This window comes from Coregonus lavaretus, assembly GCF_964263955.1.
Source record: "Coregonus lavaretus genome assembly, chromosome: 18".
NCBI lineage: Eukaryota > Metazoa > Chordata > Actinopteri > Salmoniformes > Salmonidae > Coregonus > Coregonus lavaretus.
The window spans coordinates 26,615,674-26,636,698 of record NC_140005.1 but is presented as its reverse complement, the minus strand read 5'-3'; the positions used below and the strand labels follow the sequence as shown (position 1 = coordinate 26,636,698).

At 43.5% G+C, this 21,025-nt stretch overlaps 1 protein-coding gene across 1 annotated transcript in view; it reads left to right on the top strand.

Moving 5' to 3' along the window:
* Positions 1 to 21,025, top strand: part of LOC311145844 (MAP/microtubule affinity-regulating kinase 3-like) — a 45,211-nt gene that overhangs the window by 1,284 nt on the left and 22,902 nt on the right. Inside the window, exons 2-10 of the mRNA XM_084182177.1 lie at positions 2,691 to 2,873; positions 7,031 to 7,084; positions 16,565 to 16,613; positions 17,240 to 17,305; positions 18,058 to 18,128; positions 18,664 to 18,720; positions 19,433 to 19,669; positions 19,839 to 19,979; positions 20,691 to 20,790. Coding sequence (XP_084038303.1) covers positions 2,691 to 2,873; positions 7,031 to 7,084; positions 16,565 to 16,613; positions 17,240 to 17,305; positions 18,058 to 18,128; positions 18,664 to 18,720; positions 19,433 to 19,669; positions 19,839 to 19,979; positions 20,691 to 20,790 — 958 coding nt within the window. The remainder of the gene's footprint in view (positions 1 to 2,690; positions 2,874 to 7,030; positions 7,085 to 16,564; positions 16,614 to 17,239; positions 17,306 to 18,057; positions 18,129 to 18,663; positions 18,721 to 19,432; positions 19,670 to 19,838; positions 19,980 to 20,690; positions 20,791 to 21,025) is intronic.

Sequence of the window (21,025 nt, the reverse complement as noted above, 5' to 3'; positions counted from 1 at the left end):
GATGAAACTCTCTTGGAATGTCTGTTAGTGAATTTGATCATTTCATACCATTGAATGAAGTTGCCTTCATCCTCTGTATCCTCATCCATTCAGGTTAATCGGGAATTTATATTATAGTGAAGGAACATACCCTGAGTATACAAAATATTAATTACTTTTTCCCTGACAGACTGACCAGGGGAAAGCTAAGATCCCTTATTGATGTCACTTGTTAAATCCACTTTAATAAGTGTAGATGAAGGGGAGGAGACATGTTAAAACCTATTAAGGATCAGACCCTTTTTTCAATTTTCGCCTAAAATGACATACCCAAATCTAACTGCCTGTAGCTCAGGACCTGAAGCAAGGATATGCATATTCTTTATATAATTTGAAAGCAAACACTGTAAAGTTTGTGGAAATGTGAAATTAATGTAGGAGAATATAGCACATTAGATTTGGTAAAAGATAATACAACAAAACAACATGCGTTTTCTATTATTTTTGTTGTTGTATCATCTTTGAAATGCAAGAGAAAGGCCAGACAGTGATGTAGGATTCTAGATATAGTTTAGATGTTGTCCACCATATGGCAGCAGTGTGTGTGCAAAGTTTCAGACTGATTCAGTGTGAAGTTTTCCCAAATGTGCCGAATTGGTTTTCAAGCACATAACTATAGAGAACATACAAAAATGCTATGGTAATACAAAATTTAAGTTTGCACACTCCCAGGAATGTCATAAATGATGGATCATTAGCTTCCCTACAGAAAATACACTAACCTTCACACATCTAGATGGCCAGGCGGGGTGGGTGTGGAGTCAGATGTCAAACTGTAGAACCCAGTTCCTACATTTGAAAATAAAAATTGATTTTTCAAACAAAACGACACTACATTCTATCACTGGGACCCTCAGGATGACAAATAAGAGCAAGATTACTGAATGTAAGTACATTATTTACCTTCAGAGGTGAATGTACCAAACCAGTTGCCGTGATAAAAGTGTTTTGTTGTTGTGCACTATCCTCAAACAATAGCATGGTATTTTTTTGCTGTAATAGCTACTGTAAATTGGACACTGCAGTTAGATTAACAAGAATTTAAGCTTTCTGCCCATATAAGACATGTCTATGTCCCGGAAAGTTGTCTGTTGTTTACAACACCATTCTAGTCACATATCGCATATTGTGCAACAACCGTCCCGTATAAGGGACACCGACCCCGTAGAGATTAAAGAAGGATTTTTAAGCCTTGAGACAATTGAGACATGGATTGTGTATGTGTGCCATTCAGAGGGTGAATGGGCAAGACAAGTGCCTTTTAACGGGGTATGGTAGTTGGTGCCAGGTGCACCGGTTTGTGTCAAGAACTGCAACGCTGCTGGGTTTTTCACGCTCAACAGTTTCCCATATGTATCAAGAATGGTCCACCACCCAAAGGACATCCTGCCAACTTGACACAACTGTGGGAAGCATTGGAGTCAACATGTGCCAGCGTCCCTGTGGAACGCTTTTGATACCTTGTAGAGTCTATGCCCCAACGAATTGAGGCTGTTCTGAGGGCAAAAGGTGGGGTGCAACTCATTATTAGGAAGGTGTTCCTAATGTTTGGTATACTCAGTGTATTGCCAGGTAATAATAGTTTAAGTGTGACCTACTTAGAGAAGGTTTATGAGCGAGTTGAATTGTTCTCACATTCAGAGGCGTTGTTTAGGTTGTTGTCTAGGCTGGTAGTGGATCACAACAGAAATTAAAGCATGTTGCAGCGATGGGACAAGACTGTAACTACCAATTGGATATCAAGAAATTGGGGAGAAAAGGGGTAAAAAAAATATTTTTAAAATCAAGAAATTAAAGCATCCCTGCAAGTGATAACAGCACTGTAACCCAGTGTTATGGTTGGCTTTACTGGAAGTCTAGCCTGGTCCAACAGACTGACCAGCACAGCGATCTGTCTGGTTTACAAGGTTATTGGATGTCTGCTGAATCTAGTGCATTCTTACTGGTAACTTCCTGATCAATGCAAACATCAGAATCTTATTAGTCTATGCTTTTCCTTTTCTTCCAGTTCAGCGCTGTGTATGTTTTCCTACAACTGAAACTGTCTGTGGTGTAGCTGTGCGGCCAGGGAACCACTGATGCCCAGGTTAGGGGTGGGGTTGTTAGGGCAGAGTGAGAGCACAGAGCAGGCCCTGTTGAGGGAGCTGAACGGGGGTGGAGAGTCGATACTGACCCATAGAAAAGATTTTGAGATGGGGTGTTGTCGGCTTTTAACCATGGTCAGAGGATCAATACGCTGGACATACACTGGATAGTCATACTGCACTACAGTGAGTCACCTACACTAGGGTTGCAAAATTCCAGGAACTTTCAATAAATTCCCTGGTTTTCCAGAAATCCTGGTAGGAGGATTCCGGATTTCCTGCTTATTCCCTCTTCATTCCGAGGGAATTTATTGAAAGTTCCCGGGAATCTTGCAACCCTAACCTACACTAATCTTTCTTTACCCTCTTGGTTTGCTTGATCATAATCTGTTCAATAAACATGTAATAAACAGGAGAGTTGTTTTGGATCCTGACAGAGGATGGAATGCTCCAGCATGAGCCGCTGCTAGTGCAGAGATGTTCCACGCCTGTCTGTCCGTCCGCTCGTCAGTCTGTCTGTCCACAGCACACTGTTTCACTCATGTCTGTCCGTCTGTCTGTCCACAGCATACGTCTCACAGCAATGGGCGCCAGGAGGTCACCACGCGCTCCGTCCGCTCGGGAGTCCGCACCCGAAACACTGGTGCCGACGAGCAGCCTCATGTGGGGAACTACCGGCTCCTGAAGACCATTGGGAAGGGCAACTTCGCCAAGGTCAAGCTGGCCCGCCACATCCTCACTGGCAGAGAGGTGAGAGGATAGACTAGGCCTGCAACAGGACAGGCTGCTATAGCCCCTTTCTGGTTTACCAGGCTTCACTAGACTCTTCTTTGCCCTCTCAATAGCATTGTTCTTGTTGTGCAAATATGAATTGTATATTGTTCATCAGTAGGTGACATATAAAAAAAAAGATAAGTAATTTACACACAGTTTATTAGGTACACCCATCTAGTACTGGGTCGGAACCCCCATTGCCTCCAGAACAGCCTGAATTATTTGTGGCATGGATTCTACAAGGTTGGAAACGTTCCACAGGTATGTTGGTCCATGCTGACGCAATGGCATCACACAGTTGCTGCAGATTGGACGGCGGTACATTCATGCTGCGAACAGCGCATTCTATCTCATCCCAAAGATTCCCTATTGGGTTTGGTCAGCAACAATGTTGAGATACGCTGTAGCGGTCAATCGTTGCTCAGTTGATATCAAGGGACCTAATGTGTGCCAGGAACACATTCCCCACACCAGTACACCACTGCCACCAGCCTGTACCGTTGACACCAGGCAGGATGGGTGCATGGACTCATGCTGCTTACGCCAAATCCTGACTCTGCCATCAGCATGATGCAACAGGAACTGGTATTTGTCGGACCAGGCAATGTTTTTCCGCTCCTCAATTGTCCAGTGTTGGTGATCACGTGCCCATTGGAGCCTCTTCTTCTTGTTTTTAGCTGATATGAGTGGAACCTGGTGTGGTCGTCTGCTGCATTAGCCCTTCCAAATCAAATCAAATCTATTGGTCACATACACATGGTTAGCCGATGTTATTGCGAGTGTAGCGAAATGCTTGTGCTTCTAGTTCCGACAGTGCAGCAATATCTAGCAACTAATATCTAACAGTTCCACAACAAAATCCTAATACACACAAATCTAAGTAAAGGAATGGAATAAGAATATATAAATATATGGATGAGCAATGTCTTAGCATAGGCTAAGATGCAATAGATAGTATAGAATACAGTATATACATATGAGATGGGTAATGCAAGGTATGTAAACATTATTAAAGTGACTAGTGTTCCATTTATTAAAGTGGCCAGTGATTTTCAAGTCTATATGTAGGCAGCAGCCTCTCTGTGCTAGTGATGGCTGTTTAACAGTTTAATGGCCTTGAGATAGAAGCTGTTTTTCAGTCTCTCTGTCCCAGCTTTGATGCACCTGTACTGACCTCGCCTTCTGGATGATAGCGGGGTGAACAGGCAGTGGCTCGGGTGGTTGATGTCCTTGATTATCTTTTTGGCCTTCCTGTGACATCGGGTGCTGTAGGTGTCCTGGAGGTCAGGTAGTTTGGCCATGGTGATGCGTTATGCAGACCACACCACCCTCTGGAGAGCCCTGCCGTTGTGGGCGGTGCAGTTGCCATACCAGGCGGTGATACAGCCCGACAGCATGCTCTCAATTGTGCATCTGTAAACGTTTGTGAGGGTTTTAGGTGACAGGCCAAATTTCTTCAGCCTCCTGAGGTTGAAGAGACGCTGTTGCGCCTTCTTCACCACACTGTCTGCGTGGGTGGACCATTTCAGTTTGTCAGTGATATGTACGCAGAGGAACTTACAACTTTCCACCTTCTCCACTGCTGTCCCGTCGATGTGGATAGGGGGGTGCTCCCTCTGCTGTTTCCTAAAGTCCACGATCATCTCCTTTGTTTTTTTGACATTGAGTCAGAGGTTATTTCCCTGACACCACACTTCGAGAGCCCTCACCACCTCCCTGTAGGCTGTCTCATCGTTGTTGGTAATCAAGCCTACTACTGTTGTGTCGTCTGCAAAATTGATGATTGAGTTGGAGGCGTGCATGGCTACGCAGTCATGGGTGAACAGGGAGTACAGGAGGGGGCTGAGCACACACCCTTGTGGAGCCCCAGTGTTGAGGATCAGCGAAAAGGAGATGTTGTTTCCTACCTTCACCACCTGGGGGCGGCCCGTCAGGAAGTCCAGGACCCAATTGCACAGGGTGGGGTTGAGACCCAGGCCCACAAGCTTGATGGTGAGCTTGGAGGGTACTGATGAATGCTGAGCTATAGTCAATGAACAGCATTCTTACATAGGTATTTCGCTTGTCCAGATGGGATAGGGCAGTGTGCAGTGTGATGGTGATTGCATCGTCTGTGGACCTATTGGGGTTGTATGCAAATTGAAGTGGGTCTAGGGTGACAGGTAAGGTGGAGGTGATATGATCCTTGATTAGTCTCTCAAAGCACTTAATGATGACAGAAGTGAGTGCTACGGGCGATAGTCATTAAGTTCAGTTACCTTTGCATTCTTGGGTACAGGAACAATGGTGGCCATCTTGAAGCTTGTGGGGACAGCAGACTGGGATAGGGAGAGATTGAATATGTCCGTAAACACACCAGCCAGCTGGTCTGTGCATGCTCTGAGGACGTGGCTAGGAATGCCGTGTGGGCCGGCAGCCTTGCGAGGGTTAACACGTTTAAATGTCTTACTCACGTCGGCCACGGAGAAGGAGAGCCAACAGTCCTTGATAACTGTGTTATCATCAAAGCGGGCAAATAACTTGTTTAGCTTATCTGGCAGCAAGACGTCGGTGTCCACGACGTGGCTGGTTTTCCTATTTAGTCCGTGATTGTCTGTAAACCCTGCCACATACGTCTCGTGTCTGAGCCGTTGAATTGCGGAGGGAACGACCACTCTGTTTATATTCTGCCATATTCCCAGTCACCTTGCCTTGGTTAAATGCGGTGGTTCGTGCTTTCAGTTTTTCGCGAATGTGCCATCTATCCACGGTTTCTGTTTAGGGTAGGTTTTAATAGTCACAGTGGGTACCACATCTCCTATACACTTCCTTATAAACCCACTCACCGAATCAGCGTATACGTCTATATTATTCTCAGAGGCTACCCGGAACATGTCCCAGTCCGCGTGATCAAAACCATCTTGAAGCGTGGATTCCGATTGGTCAGACCAGCGTTGAATAGTTCTAAGCACAGGTGCTTCCTGTTTGAGTTTCTGCTTATAGGAAGGGAGGAGCAAAATGGAGTCGTGGTCAGATTTGCTGAAAGGAGGGCGGGGGAGGGCCTTGTATGCATAGCGGAAATTAGTATAACAATGGTCCAGCATTTTTCCAGCGCGAGAGAGAACCCAGATGGCTGTATGGACAGAGACGGTGTATCCCGAGAGAGCCATGTTTCCGTGAAACAGAGTATGTTACAATCCCTGATATCTCGCTGGAAAGCAACCCTTGCCATGATCTCGTCCACTTTGTTGTGTAGGGACTGGACATTAGCGAGTAATATACTCGGAAGTGATGGGTCGTGTGCGCGCCTCCTAAGTCTGACTAGGAGACCGCTCCGGCTCCCTCTCCTCCGGCGGCGTTGTTTTGGGTCGGCCTCTGGAATCAGTTCAAATGCCCTGGGTGGTGCGAACAAAGGATTCGCTTCGGGAAAGTCGTATTCCTGGTCGTGGTAAGTTGACGCCGCTCTGATATCCAATCGTTCTTCTCGGCTGTATGTAATAACACTTAAGATTTTCTGGGCTAACAATGTAAGAAATAATACATTAAAAAAATATATATACTGAAAAGTTTCCTAAGGACTAGAAGCGAGGCAGCCCTCTCTGTCGGCACCATCCGTGACAGGTTGTGCGTTCCGAGATGCCATTCTGCACACCACTGTTGTACTGTGCTGTTATTTGTCTGTTTGTGGCCCGCCTGTTAGCTTGCACGATTCTTCCCATTCTCCTTTGACCTCGCTCATCAACGAGCTGTTTTTGCCCACAGGACTGCCGCTGACTGGATGTTTTTTGTTTGTCGCACAATTCTCTGTAAACCCTAGACACAGTCATGCTTAAAGCCTGGGAGGCCGGACGTTTCTGAGATACTGGAACCTGCTCGCCTGGCACCGACGATCATACCATGCTCAAAGTCGCTTAGGTCACTCGTTTGGCCCATTCTAATGTTCAATCGAACAGTAACTGAATGCTTCGATGCCTGTCTGCCTGCTTTATATAGCAAGCCACGGCCGCTTGACTCACTGTCTGTAGGAGTGATCCATAAACTGGCCGGTAAGTGTATGTGTGTGCTATGTTGATCCCAGTCAAGCGTCCTCACAGGATAATTGTTTAAACTGGTATTTAATCTTTTACACACTTTTGTTTTTGCTCTCTCCTCAGGTGGCAATAAAGATAATCGACAAGACACAACTGAACCCAAACAGCCTTCAAAAGGTAAGGATCCTCCCTGTGTGGCTGTGATTCACAGTACACTTATTGAGGTGATATGGCAAAAGAGATCATTTGTGAGTGTGGCTGTGTAACCCCTGACCTGTGTAGTTTTGTCCCTGGTTGTGGTTGTTGCCAGTCAGAGGGCGTTATTGATCTGACTGATGTGCTGTAGCAGGCAGGGTTTTGGTAGACAGAGCAGAGCATGACCAGGGCATACCCAGGGTGCTAGTGTGGCCGTTAATATTCTGCCTGCCCCACTCTGAGACTCAGAGTAAGCATCTCTCTCAATCACTGCTTAGCTGCAGTTTCCATATGTTTTTCCACTATTGATTCGATGCTTTGTATTTAAGGTCTGGCCCTTTGGCATAGGCTGTGCTAAACCAACATAAACACTGAGGCACTCTTCATGAGGTGGCTAGTTGGAAACACACAAAGCATAGCGCTTCTCTTGACAACCTTCTTGTAGGTCCTTAGTAATAACCCAAAGGAGTAGTCATGTTGTGTTGGGTACTTGACTCATTTATAGTAATGCAAAGCTACAAATATCATGCTTATTTGTCCACTTTGCCAATTGAAATCCACTTGTCTGACAATGTTATCAGACTTTGAATTGTGAACAATAGAAACTCTAACTCTCTCTTACACAGTCCATGTTTTGATTTATTGTCCCAATAACCGAAGCCACCAGCTTTTGTAGTCTCCTCTTCTCAGTGTGCCTTGGCCCTTGACCTTTGTGTTATGTAATTAGAGGTGTTGGATTAGAGGGATGTGAAGTCTGTCACAAGCTCATTGTGATCTTATTTTGCCTCCCTCCATCCCCCCCGAGCTCCCCTCCTACTTCACTGGAGGTCACATGACCAGACCAGGCTGTTGTTGCTCAGGTTAGAGACCAAAGGTTAGGGAAGCCCTTGATTAAATGTAAACAGTTTGTTCTCAAATGTTGGTGTGGCCTCTGCTTCTACTGCTCTCCTACTCTGTTCTCCTCAAATCACCACAGAGCAGCTCTAGTTTCAGTATAGGCTAATGAGAACAGAAGCAGTGCTCACCAGTAAATGTGGAACTGCCTGTTAGAAAGTGACCCGCTGTGACAATTAGCATTGCGTAAGTAAAGACGAATGATCCATATATTAGTGCTCTGGTATAGCTGCATTGATGGCAACACAATCTAGAAGTGTTGTGTCTCGTGATGTTTTGGCAGACTTCTTATGGTGCCCTGGCCTGGTGGTTCCAATGTGGTGTGTGTCTCTGCCTCTACGCACACTCTGGATGTTTCTTGCTGTAGACTGAAGTCTAACGTGTGTGTGTGAGAATTAGAGAACTGACCAGTTCCGATCTTTATGACCCCATAAGCCTGTCATTAACTGCTATAATATAGTATTATCTGTCCCCCATAGTTTTTTCATTGGAAACAATGATACGCCTGCCTGCCTATCCATGATATGGAAAATGGCCTTAGATTTTTTTCTCCGTATTTACGCAGCACTCTGACAATATTTTGGATATAATAATGGGTGGAGCGGTGTAATGGGAAAAGTGAGCCAAACCTCAAGCCGAGGCTAAGACGTCTCTTCCCCTCAAATGGAGGAGCCAAGTAGAATCTATGCTTGTTTGTTACTATGGCGTCCAGAATGTTTTTCTGTTTAAGTTTAATCATACTATTCAGTTGAGATACTTGGAGATGGATGATGTTCAGGTTGGGTTTAAATTTGAACACCACCCTGGCTGGCTTCCCCAGGACAGAGTGTGACCTGTGTCTGTCTGTCTTTCTGTCTGTGTTTGTTGATGGTTGAACAGTTATTTATTTTATTTAACAGGTAGATCAGCTTTAATATTGCAGATAGATTGTGGGTTCTATCAATGTAATTGTTAGGATAATTTCCAATCCCCCATATACAGTGCATTCGGAAAGTATTCAGACCCCTTGACTTTTTCCACATTTTGTTACTTTAAGCCTTATTCTAAAATTGATACAATTGTTTTTTTCCCTCATCAATCTACACAATATACCCCATAATGACAAAGCAAAAACAGGTAAAACAAAAACAAAAAAATGACAAATGTACATAGGTATTCAGACCCTTTACTCAGTACTTTGTTGAAGCACCTTTGGCAACGATTACAGCCTCGAGTCTTCTTGGGAATAACACTACAAGCTTGGCACACCTGTATTTAGGGAGTTTCTCCCATTCTTCTCTGCAGATCCTCTCAAGCTCTGTCAGGTTGGATGGGGTGCGTTGCTCTACAGCTATTGTCAGGTCTCTCCAGAGATGTTTGATCGGGTTCAAGTCCGGGCTCTGGCTGGGCCACTCAAGGACATTCAGAGACTTGTCCCGAAGCCATTCCTGCGTTGTCTTGGCTCTGTGCTAAGGGTTGTTGTCCTGTTGGAAGTTGAACCTTGGCCCCAGTCTGAGGTCCTGAGCGCTCTGGAGCAGGTTTCATCAAGGATCTCTCTGTACTTTGCTCCGTTCATCTTTGCCTCGATTCTGACTAGTCTCCCAGTCCCTGCCGCTGAAAAACATCCCCACAGCATGATGCTGCCACCACCATGCTTCACCGTAGAGATGGTGCTAGGTTTCCTCCAGACATGACGCTTGGCATTCAGGCCAAAGAGTTCAGTCTTGGTTTCATCAGACCAGAGAATCTTGTTTCTCATGATCTGAGAGTCCTTTAGGTGCCTTTTGACAAACTCCAAGCGGCTGCCATGTGCCTTTTACTGAGGAGTGGCTTCCGTCTGGCCACTCTACCATAAAGTTCTGATTGGTGGAGTGCTGCAGAGATGTTTGTCCTTCTGGAAGGTTCTCCCATCTCCACAGAGGAACTCTGGAGCTATGTCAGAGTGACCATCGGGTTCTTGGTCACCTCCCTGACCAAGGCCCTTCTCCCCCGATTGCTCAGTTTGGCCGGGCGGCCAGCTCTAGGAAGAGTCTTGGTGGTTCCAAACCTCTTCCATTTAAGAATGATGGAGGCCACTGTGTTCTTGGGGACATTCAATGCTGCAGAAATGTTTTGGTATCCTTCCCCAGATCTGTGCCTCAACACAATCCTGTCTCAGAGCTCTACGGACAATTCCTTCGACCTCATAACTTGGTTTTTGCTCTGACATGCACTGTCAACTGTGGGACCTTATATAGACAGGTGTGTGCCTTTCAAATAATGTCCAATCAATTGAATTTACCACAGGTGGACTCCAATCAAGTTGTAGAAATATCTCAAGGCTGGTCAATGGAAACAGGATGCACCTGAGCTCAATTTCGAGTATCATAGCAACGGGTCTGAATACTTATGTAAGTAAGGTATATATAAAAAAAAAAAAAAAAAAAAAGTTTTCGCTTTGTAATTATGGGGTATTGTGTGTAGATCGCCGAGGAGTTTTATTTATTTAATCCATTTTAGAGTACGGCTGTAACGTAACAAAATGTGGAAAAAGTCAAGGAGTCTGAATACTTTCCGAAGGCAAGTGTTTGTGTGTGTGTGTTTATTTTTTATATGTACACTACCGTTCAAAAGTTTGGGGTCACTTAGAAATTTCATTGTTTTCCATGAAAACATACATGAAATGAGTTTGAATAGGAAATATAGCAAAATGAATAGGAAATGTAGTCATTGACAAGGTTAGAAATAATGATTTTTAATAGAAATAATAATTGTGTCCTTCAAACTTTGCTTTCGTCAAAGAATCCTCAATTTGCAGCATTTACAGCCTTGCAGACCTTTGGCATTCTATTGTCAATTTGTTGAGGTAATCTGAAGAGATTTCACCCCATGCTTCCTGAAGCACCTCCCACAAGTTGGATTGGCTTGATGGGCACTTCTTATGTACCGTACGGTCAAGCTGCTCCCACAACAGCTCAATAGGGTTGAGATCCGGTGACTGTGCTGGCCACTCCATTATAGACAGAATACCAGCTGACTGCTTCTTCCCTAAATAGTTATTGCATAGTTTGGAGCTGTGCTTTGGGTCATTGTCCTGTTGTAGGAGGAAATTGGCTCCAATCAAGCGCCGTCCACAGGGTATGGCATGGCGTTGCAAAATGGAGTGATAGCCTTCCTTCTTCAAGATCCCTTTTACCCTGTACAAATCTCCAACTTTACCACCACCAAAGCACCCCCAGACCATCACATTGCCTCCACCATGCTTGACAGATGGCATCAAGCACTCCTCCAGCATCTTTTCATTTGGTCTGCGTCTCACAAATGTTCTTCTTTGTGATCCGAACACCTCAAACTTCGATTCGTCTGTCCATAACACTTTTTTCCAATCTTCCTCTGTCCAGTGTCTGTGTTATTTTGCCCATCTTAATCTTTTATTTTTATTGGCCAGTCTGAGATATTGCTTTTCTTTGCAACTCTGCCTAGAAGGTCAGCATCCCGGAGTTGCCTCTTCACTGTTGACGTTGAGACTGGTGTTTTGCTGGGTACTATTTAATGAAGCTGACAGTTGAGGACCTGTGAGGCGTCTGTTTCTCAAACTAGACACTCTAATGTATTTGTCCTCTTGCTCAGTTGTGCACTGGGGCCTCCCACTCCACTTTCTATTCTGGTTAGAGTCAGTTTGCGCTGTTCTGTGAAGGCAGTAGTACACAGCGTTGTATGAGATCTTCAGTTTCTTGACAATTTCTCGCATGGAATAGCGTTCATTTCTCAGAACAAGAATAGACTGACGAGTTTCAGAAGAAAGTTCTTTGTTTCTGGCCATTTTGAGCCTGTAATCGAACCCGCAATTGCTGATGCTCCAGATACTCAACTAGTCTGAAGAAGGCCAGTTTTATTGCTTCTTTAATCAGCACAACAGTTTTCAGCTGTGCTAACATAATTGCAAAAGGGTTTTCTAATGATCAATTAGCCTTTTAAAATGATAAACCTGGATTAGCAAACACAACGTGCCATTGGAACACAGGACTGATGGTTGCTGATAATGGGCCTCTGTACGCCTATGTAGATATTCCATTAAAAATCAGCCGTTTCCAGCTACAATAGCCATTTACAACATTAACCATGTCTACACTGTATTTCTGATCAATTTGATGTTATTTTAATGAACAAAAAAATTGCTTTTCTTTAGAAAACAAGGACATTTCTAAGTGAGCCCAAACTTTTGAACAGTAGTGTGTATATTATTTTCCCCTAACCCTACCTCCCCTAATTGGAGTAAACTAATGAACAACAATACTTAGGCTTCTACTTCCAGCTTATACATAGTTATTTCTGTATTTCATTAAATACATTTGCAACAATTTCTAAAAACATGTTTTCACTGTCATTTTGTGGTATTGTGTGTAGATGTGGTCCTCTGTAGCTCAGCTGGTAGAGCACGGCGCTTGTAACGCCAAGGTAGTGGGTTCGATCCCCGGGACCACCCATACACAAAAATGTATGCACGCACGACTGTAAGTCGCTTTGGATAAAAGCGTCTGCTAAATGGCATATTATTACTATATACATTTTACTGACACGGTACACGAACACGGTACATTTTACATTAGTGATCTATTTTTTTATTTAATTTTTTTACCGTTCAGCTACCCTCAACCCCTCCCATCTATCTCTAAAAACCATCCAATCTTGACTCCTACTTGCCAAATATTTTTCAACTCTGCTGTGATGTTTCACAAAAGTTCTGAAACTTTCTATTCTCATAGTTTCCACTAAATTATAGATGAACACCTGTACAAAAAGTGCTATTATATGGATCAACTGACCATGGCTTTTCAAGTCACCCATCAGTGCTATTTGCAAAGATAGCTTTAAGTAAATGTAGTGATTTTTCAGCCATTCCTGAACCTGCACAGTTTAAAATTATTTGGTCCTTAAATGGAACTGGTATACATTTTTTATTATTTTTTATTTTTTACAAATGTTTGTCTTTAATGCAGGGCCGACAAACAAGTTCCTTACCTCCTCCCCCTTCCACTCGCCTCCTCCATTTTTGCAGAAATGCTGCAATCAATTGGATGTCATTTTGGATAGAGCAGATGTTTCTATATATTTGTGTTAGCTGCATGTGGGACATAACTCCCCCAGTCCTATTTATGATATCATTAACAAAGATTATACCATTTTAAAAAATGTATTCCAAAACTGTTTTTTTATCAATTATTATATTTGAGTTTAACCATAATATTTGTTGTAATATTTGTTCTGTTAAACTGAATGTTAAAGTAGTGATATTTTGGAGATGATTTCATTTTCAAATAACCGAAATGTGAGAAGTTGTAATCTGAGTAACTGGAAAAAGGCCATTTTTGAACATAGGGTGAGACATTCTTATTAACTGCTTGAGAACCAGTTTGGATTTAAGAATAACTTTTGCATGACTGAAGACTTTAGTGAGAGGTTCAATGCTTTAATATGTAATCATTTTAGCCCTCCGAATTCATATTCATTATATAAATCGGGCCGTTTAATTTTGTCTGGCTTGCCGTTCCAAATAAAGTGGAATATGTTTTGCTCATATAATTTAAAAAACAAGTTGCCCTGTGTAGGCAGGGCCTTCAGTAAATAGGTAAACTGTGATATGACTAAATAATTAATTAATCAGGGTGATTTTTCCACAAATAGACAAGTATTTACAGTGCCTTGCAAAAGTATCCACCCCCCTTGGCGTTTTTCCTATTTTGTTGCATTACAACCTGTAATTGAAATTGATTTTTATTTGGATTTCATGTAATGGACATACACAAAATAGTCCAAATTGGTGAAAAATAAATAATGTAAAAGTGGTGCGTGCATATGTATTCACCCCCTAAATAAGATCTGGTGCAACCAATTACCTTCAGAAGTCACATAATTAGTTAAATAAAGTCCACCTGTGTGCAATCTAAGAGTCACATGATCTGTCACATGATCTCAGTATATATACACCTGTTCTGAAAGGCCCCAGAGTCTGCAACACCACTAAGCAAGCGGCACCATGAAGACCAAGGAGCTCTCCAAACAGGTCAGGGACAAAGTTGTGGAGAAGTACAGATCAGGTTTGGGTTATAAAAAAATATCAGAAACTTTGAAGATCCCACGGAGCTCCATTAAATCCATTATTAAAAATGGAAAGAATATGGCACCACAATAAACCTGTCAAGACAGGGCCGCCCACCAAAACTCACAGACCAGGCAAGGAGGGCATTAATCAGAGAGGCAACAAAGAGACCAAAGATAACCCTGAAGGAGCTGCAAAGCTCCACAGCGGAGTTTGGAGTATCTGTCCATAGGACCACTTTAAGCAGTACACTTCACAGAGCTGGGCTTTATGGAAGAGTGGCCAGAAAAAAGCCATTGCTTAAAGAAAAAAATAAGCAAACACGTTTGGTGTTCGCCAAAAGACATGTGGGAGACTCCCCAAACATATGGAAGAAGGTACTCTGGTCAGATGAGACTAAAATTGAGCTTTTTGGCCATCAAGGAAAATGTCTGGCGCAAACCCAACACCTCTCATCACCCCGAGAACACCATCTCCACAGTGAAGCATGGATGTTTTTCATCGGCAGGGACTGGGAAACTGGTCAGTATTGAAGGAATGATGGATGGCGCTAAATACAGGGAAATTCTTGAGGGAAACCTGTTTCAGTCTTCCAGAGATTTGAGACTGGGACGGAGGTTCACCTTCCAGCAGGACAATGACCCTAAGCATACTGTTAAAGCAACACTTGAGTGGTTTAAGGGGAAACATTTAAATGTCTTGGAATGGCCTAGTCAAAGCCCAGACCTCAATCCAATTGAGAATCTGTGGTATGACTTAAAGATTGCTGTACACCAGCGGAACCCATCCAACTTGAAGGAGCTGGAGCAGTTTTGCCTTGAAGAATGGGCAAAAATCCCAGTGGCTAGATGTGCCAAGCTTATAGAGACACACCCCAAGAGACTTGCAGCTGTAATTACGCCAAAAGGTGTCTCTACAAAGTATTGACTTTGTGGGGGTGAATAGTTATGCACGCTCAAGTTTTCTGTCTTTTTGTCTTATTTCTTGTTTTGTTTCACAATAAAAAAATATTTTGCATCTTCAAAGTGGTAGGCATGTTGTGTAAATCAAATGACATAAACCCCCCAAAAATCCATTTTAATTCCAGGTTGTAAGGCAACAAAATAGGAAAAATGCCAAAGGGGGTGAAAACTTTCGCAAGCCACTGTACCTTTCCATGGTAGCAAAATCTTTCTATAAAAAATGTATTTTATTGAGATCATTTATTTCGGGATAGGAATACCGAGTATTTCCACTTCACCGTCAGACTATTTTATTAGTAAACTACATGGTAATGTAAAATTTTTGCGATCCAATACGTAATATGGTACACTTCCAGAGAGGTTAGGACATTTATTTAGATCCTGTATGAGGCTGTGCAGGGATCCATATTGTGGATTAAAAAGAAAACATGAGTCGTCAGCATACAATGACACTTTTGTTTTTAAGCCCTGGATTTCTGTCCCCTTTATTACTGTTGGATCTGATTTTAATAGCAACAATTTTTATGGCCATAGTAAATAGATATGCCGATAGTGGACAACCTAGTTTTACTCCTCTAGACAGTTTAATACTTTCTGAGAAGTAGCCATACATTTACTATACATAACTTTAACCCATTGTATAAGAGATTCTCCTAAATGTAAAATAGTCCATGCATTTATTTATAAATTCTATTCGTACTTTATCCAAGGACTTTTCAAAATCAGCTATGAATACCAGGCCTGGTTTCCCAGATTCGTTCTAGTGTTCTATTGTGTCCAGTACTTGTCTTATATTATCTCCAATGGATCACTCATGTAAAAAAAAACCTGCCTGATTTAGGATGAATAATATCTGACAATACCTTTTTAATTTTAAGCGCTATATATTTTGCTAGAATTTTGGCATCACAACACTGAAGTGCAAGGGTCCTCCAGTATTTTAGGTGGACTGGATCTTTATATTTGCCACCTGGGTCCTGTTTCAGTTATAGTGAATTCAGACCTTCTTGCTGAGTATCTGATTGTCTACCATTTTTATAGGAGTGGTTAAAACATGTTTTTAACGGACCTTCGGGTGAACAGTTAGGATATGTCATTGAGCTGTATGTTCCAGACATGGTGAAATACTGTATCTCTTCTTATGCATTGTCTATGTCTACTGCAGCACTATTATGTCTTGGATTAAGCCAGCCGCACAGTAGGAGCCAGACAGGCCAGCACATGTATGGCACAGCATCAGGAATGTGTCCTGTTCCATTAAAGATGGATGACTTTTATTATTTTATGGATGGAAGGGGGGATGGGAGCACAGCTAGCTATAGTTAAAGGGCGAACAATCATAAATAGCACTTGGCTCTGACGCAACTCTGCTTATGTGCTCACTCTAATGGTTATGGAGCATTTGTCTAGTGTGTGCGTACGTGCGCGTCTTGCTCAAATTCAGTTGAAAATTGTGACATCTAAGGTTCCCTACTGTCTCTCTTCTCTGACTCTGACACATCCAGTCCAACACTGAAATATGAATTCATTTATTTTCTCTCCTTCCAGCTCTTCAGAGAAGTAAGAATAATGAAGCTTTTAAACCATCCAAATATAGGTAAGCAGAACACACACACACACACACACACACTGTTGCAGCTGGGGAAGGAGACAGGATTCTCTGCTAATTTAGTTTAATTTTGTATCCCACGCATGTCATGATTTCTCAAATCTGACTATAATGACATGCACAATGATAACCATTTAAAAGAGAGAAAAAACCGCTTCTCCATCCCACCTCTGCTATATATAGCCCTGGAGCTCAGCCACTCTTCATCCAGAGACTGTTAGAACAGCTCACGGAAAACACTGCAGGGAAGCTGATTTTATAGTATATACCCAATAAACTTGTGAGTGCCCTACAGTATATGCACACGTGAGATATGGTAAGCGTTAGTGTGACTGGGTCACACACAGGCACGAATACACAAAAGGAAATGAGAAATGTCTTCAGTTTTCTCAAGGCTTTCAGCAGTAGAAAATGTGAGTTATTGGATTCCTTGCTTTAAGCTACGACAGCTTGCTATTGATACTGAGGAACAGAAACTCCCTAGAACCATCTTGAATGCCCTATGAGCTATCCAGGACAAGCATTTTACAAAGTTGAGCCAGAAAGGTGCAATTTATTAGTGGTTATTGAGTGTGGGCCAAAGACAAATTGTTATTTTTCTCGTCTCCCCTCAGTCAAGTTGTTTGAGGTGATTGAGACCGAGAGGACGCTGTACCTGGTGATGGAGTATGCCAGTGGAGGTGAGTAGTATTATGCCTTGGCTTCTCAGCCCTCATAACTGCTGTGATGGCATAGGGCTTGGTGAAGAGTCACACAGGAAACATATCAAGTGCAAGTGCTGGTGAAGTCTTATTTATTTTTATAATTTTTTGTGGGGGGGGGGGGGTCGAAGTGAGGAGGAGGATTATTTAAGATACTGTTTGAAGAGGTAGGGTTTCAGATGTTTTTGGAAGATGGGCAGGGACTCTGCTGTCCTAGCTTCAGGGGGAAGGTGGTTCCACCATTGGGGTGCCAGGACAGAGAAGAGCTTGGTCTGGGCGGGAGGGCCAAGAGACACACACACACGGACATTAACACACACACTTACTCCCTGCCTTCGCAGGTCAACACTGAGTGTGTGTGGGAGGGTTTCGAGGATGCAGAACTAGAGGTTTTATGGGGAGAGTTGTGTTGATGCTGGGCCCCCCCCCCCAGGTGTGTGGGCTGAGGAAAGCCTCTGATGTTGTAGCCATACTCAGAAGCTTGTGCCTTCAGGACAGAACTACAGTATATTAATTAGAGTTCTGTGTCCCTCTGAAGGCATGAGGAGCAGTTAGGCTCACATGCTCCACATACTGTTTTTCAAAGTAGTTCTTGATTTTATTTTGACTATCTTTTTTAAACATTGATCTCATTTGATGTACTGTCTGAATGTTGACGTTTTTAAAAAAAATTTCCCTTTGAAATATGCGTCCTTTAATTTCAGCTCCTTACTTTTGTGTTTGTCTTGCAGGGGAGGTCTTCGACTACCTTGTTGCACACGGAAGGATGAAAGAAAAAGAGGCCAGGGCTAAATTTAGACAGGTAGGTACAGGACTTTACCCGCAGTGTGCTGGATTCACACCCTGCCTGGCCATACATCACTAGTCAGTGTCAAGACCCACCCAGGGTAAACTGCTATCACTGTGGAGTTATGAGAAGTGACAAAACACAGAGCTCCCCTCATCACTTATCTCTCTCTGTCACTGACGGTGAAACACTGGGGATGTGCTGCCTACACACAGTGCTCTGCAGTGGAAGGACAGGCACACTCAACAAAGTCTAGGCTATAGCTTCCTACTTCCCTGGTCTCACTGCAGGTTCATCTTACTGCAGAGTTTCACTGGGGGCACTGATACACTGATACATTTAGAACAGATGCTCACACAGGAAGAGAGGAGACAGTTTTCTCCCAGCTAGAGATGTCATGTCTACACCTTGTGTCTGAGATACTCTGTGTCTCTAGCTGTATCGTCTCACTCTACACCACATCTCCTCACCACATCCTTCACCCAGGGGGTGTTGTGAAAACAGTGTCAGGTGGAAGACCGTAACTGTCTGTCTATCTGTTTCTATGTAGATCATATCTGCTGTGCAGTACTGCCACCAGAAGCACATTGTCCATAGAGACCTGAAGGTAAGGAACCAGTGAGGGCCAGGCTGGGTGGACGGGTGAAGGGGGTGTATGTGTGTGTGGGGAAGGGGAGGGGGAGGATGAAGTCAGGTGGCTGGAGGCGGGCTTTTTACCTGCTCACATGTTCTCTGCTGCACAATATACTCACTTAAAGGGACCATTCCATTTAGTCAACCTCCGTTATGCTGCCACATGTAGAATAAATATTGATGCTCCTGTATTTGAATCTCGGTTAGCGTGAGTGGGTCGACCTCCGTGGGAGTTACTCTGTTCAGAGCTCCCATCTCCTCTCCGCTGGCGGCAGCCGCGTGTCCACACTCTGCTTCCTCTGTAGAGCTTCATGAATGATCCATGAGGACAGAGATGTGAGAGCAGAGAGCAGCCATCTCCACCCTGTATGTTTGTGTCACTGGGGAGAGGAGGAAACACAGTTAAACTTTAAACACGACACTAACTTTGACTTGCAGAGCACTTTGTTTTGTGAGGGGGTTTTCTGTAAAGGGCCATCTTCAGAGGCATCAGTAGATTTTTTTGTGCCTCTGACATCTCTATATCTTATTGGAACTCTACTGTTATCATGAGTCCTTGGGTTATTCAAATATTTGCTTTTACCTGTGACCCAGGTGGTCTGTTACCTCTATCTATTCGATTTCACTGCTATCTCTCACCTCATCCTTACTTCAGTTTTTCTCTCCCTTCCCTCCTGTGTCTCTAGGCAGAAAACCTGCTGCTGGATGCAGACATGAACATTAAGATAGCAGACTTTGGTTTCAGTAATGAGTTCACTATGGGGAACAAGCTGGACACGTTCTGTGGCTCCCCACCCTACGCCGCCCCAGAGCTGTTCCAGGGGAAGAAGTACGACGGACCCGAGGTTGACGTCTGGAGCCTAGGGGTCATCCTTTACACACTGGTCAGCGGCTCGCTGCCCTTCGATGGGCAGAACCTCAAGGTCTGTAAAAAGACTATCACAAAAATACTTCCATCCTCAGTTCCTTTGTCATTGGCAGATTCATAGTCAATTAAACAATTGGGTACAATTTTATATAAACAACTCACAATTTCAAAGATGTCCTCACTCCTGTCTCATTCACTCTTTCTCCCTGTCTGTCTCTCTGTAGGAGCTTAGGGAGCGGGTTCTGAGGGGGAAATATCGTATCCCCTTCTACATGTCCACAGACTGCGAGAACCTCCTCAAGCGCTTCCTGGTGCTCAACCCGGCCAAGCGGGGGACTTTCGAGGTGAAGGAGGACAGCGAAAATGTGAATATTCTTCACTTCTTTATTCACTCCGCCATGGCATTCCAGAGCATTTTATTCCATCCACCACTCCTCGGCCTGGCATCTGCTCGACACTCCTCCCACCACTCTCTTTTTGTGCTGATTACATATTCTCCCTTATCTTTATCTCTCTCCACTGTTGGCACAATACATCATTCATAATCACTCTTATTTTTATCATTTTTGTTTCTGAGCACAGCACAGACATTGTCTTAGTTTCTGTGTTCACATTATGTGTGTTAGAATCCATCCTCATCCCTCTTGTCACCAGAAGTTCAGATTAGATACAACCTTGCATTGAAAGATGTCATTTAGAACAGGTATCGGCATCGTGGTTGCACGTTTCCTATTGTCATTATCTTGTAAACCCATCATACACGACGGTCCGATTGATTGGCGAGTTTGTTTGAAAATTACATGAGACTGACTTTAAATGGCGATTCTGCTTTCAAACAGCGGAGCGTTGCTTCAAACCGAAACCTCTATCCAATCTTTTTCAAGGAAACCACAATTCACTTTATTTGAGTTCAATGGGGTGAAAGTGGATTTAAGAGGGTACCTTACGTCACACACATCCCCCTGCATCCATGTATACGTATGACAGTGATCATGATGATGGAACCCTGTACTAAGAGGACCCAGGCCTGTATTATAAGGACAATATTTTATAAGGACTATTTATTTTTCTTTCAGCAAATCATGAAGGACCGCTGGATCAACGTGGGATCAGAGGAGGACGAGCTCAAGCCTTTTGTAGAACCAGAACAGGACATCACGGATCAGAAGAGAATAGGTACTAAACAGGAGAAAAACTGCTCGTTACTGCGCTTCAAAAACTCAAGTGTGTAGGCAGCAGCAGCAACACTGCAACAGGATCGCTCTCAGTATTTATTTGAAAAGATAAAAGCAGCCCTGTTTCTGTGAGAGCCCCTGAGAGAGGGAGAGACACATGAGACAGAGAGAGCCTCCACATCTTGCCCTGGATAAAAGCACTACGGCAGGAGAGGGAGGGATAGAGAGGGCGTATG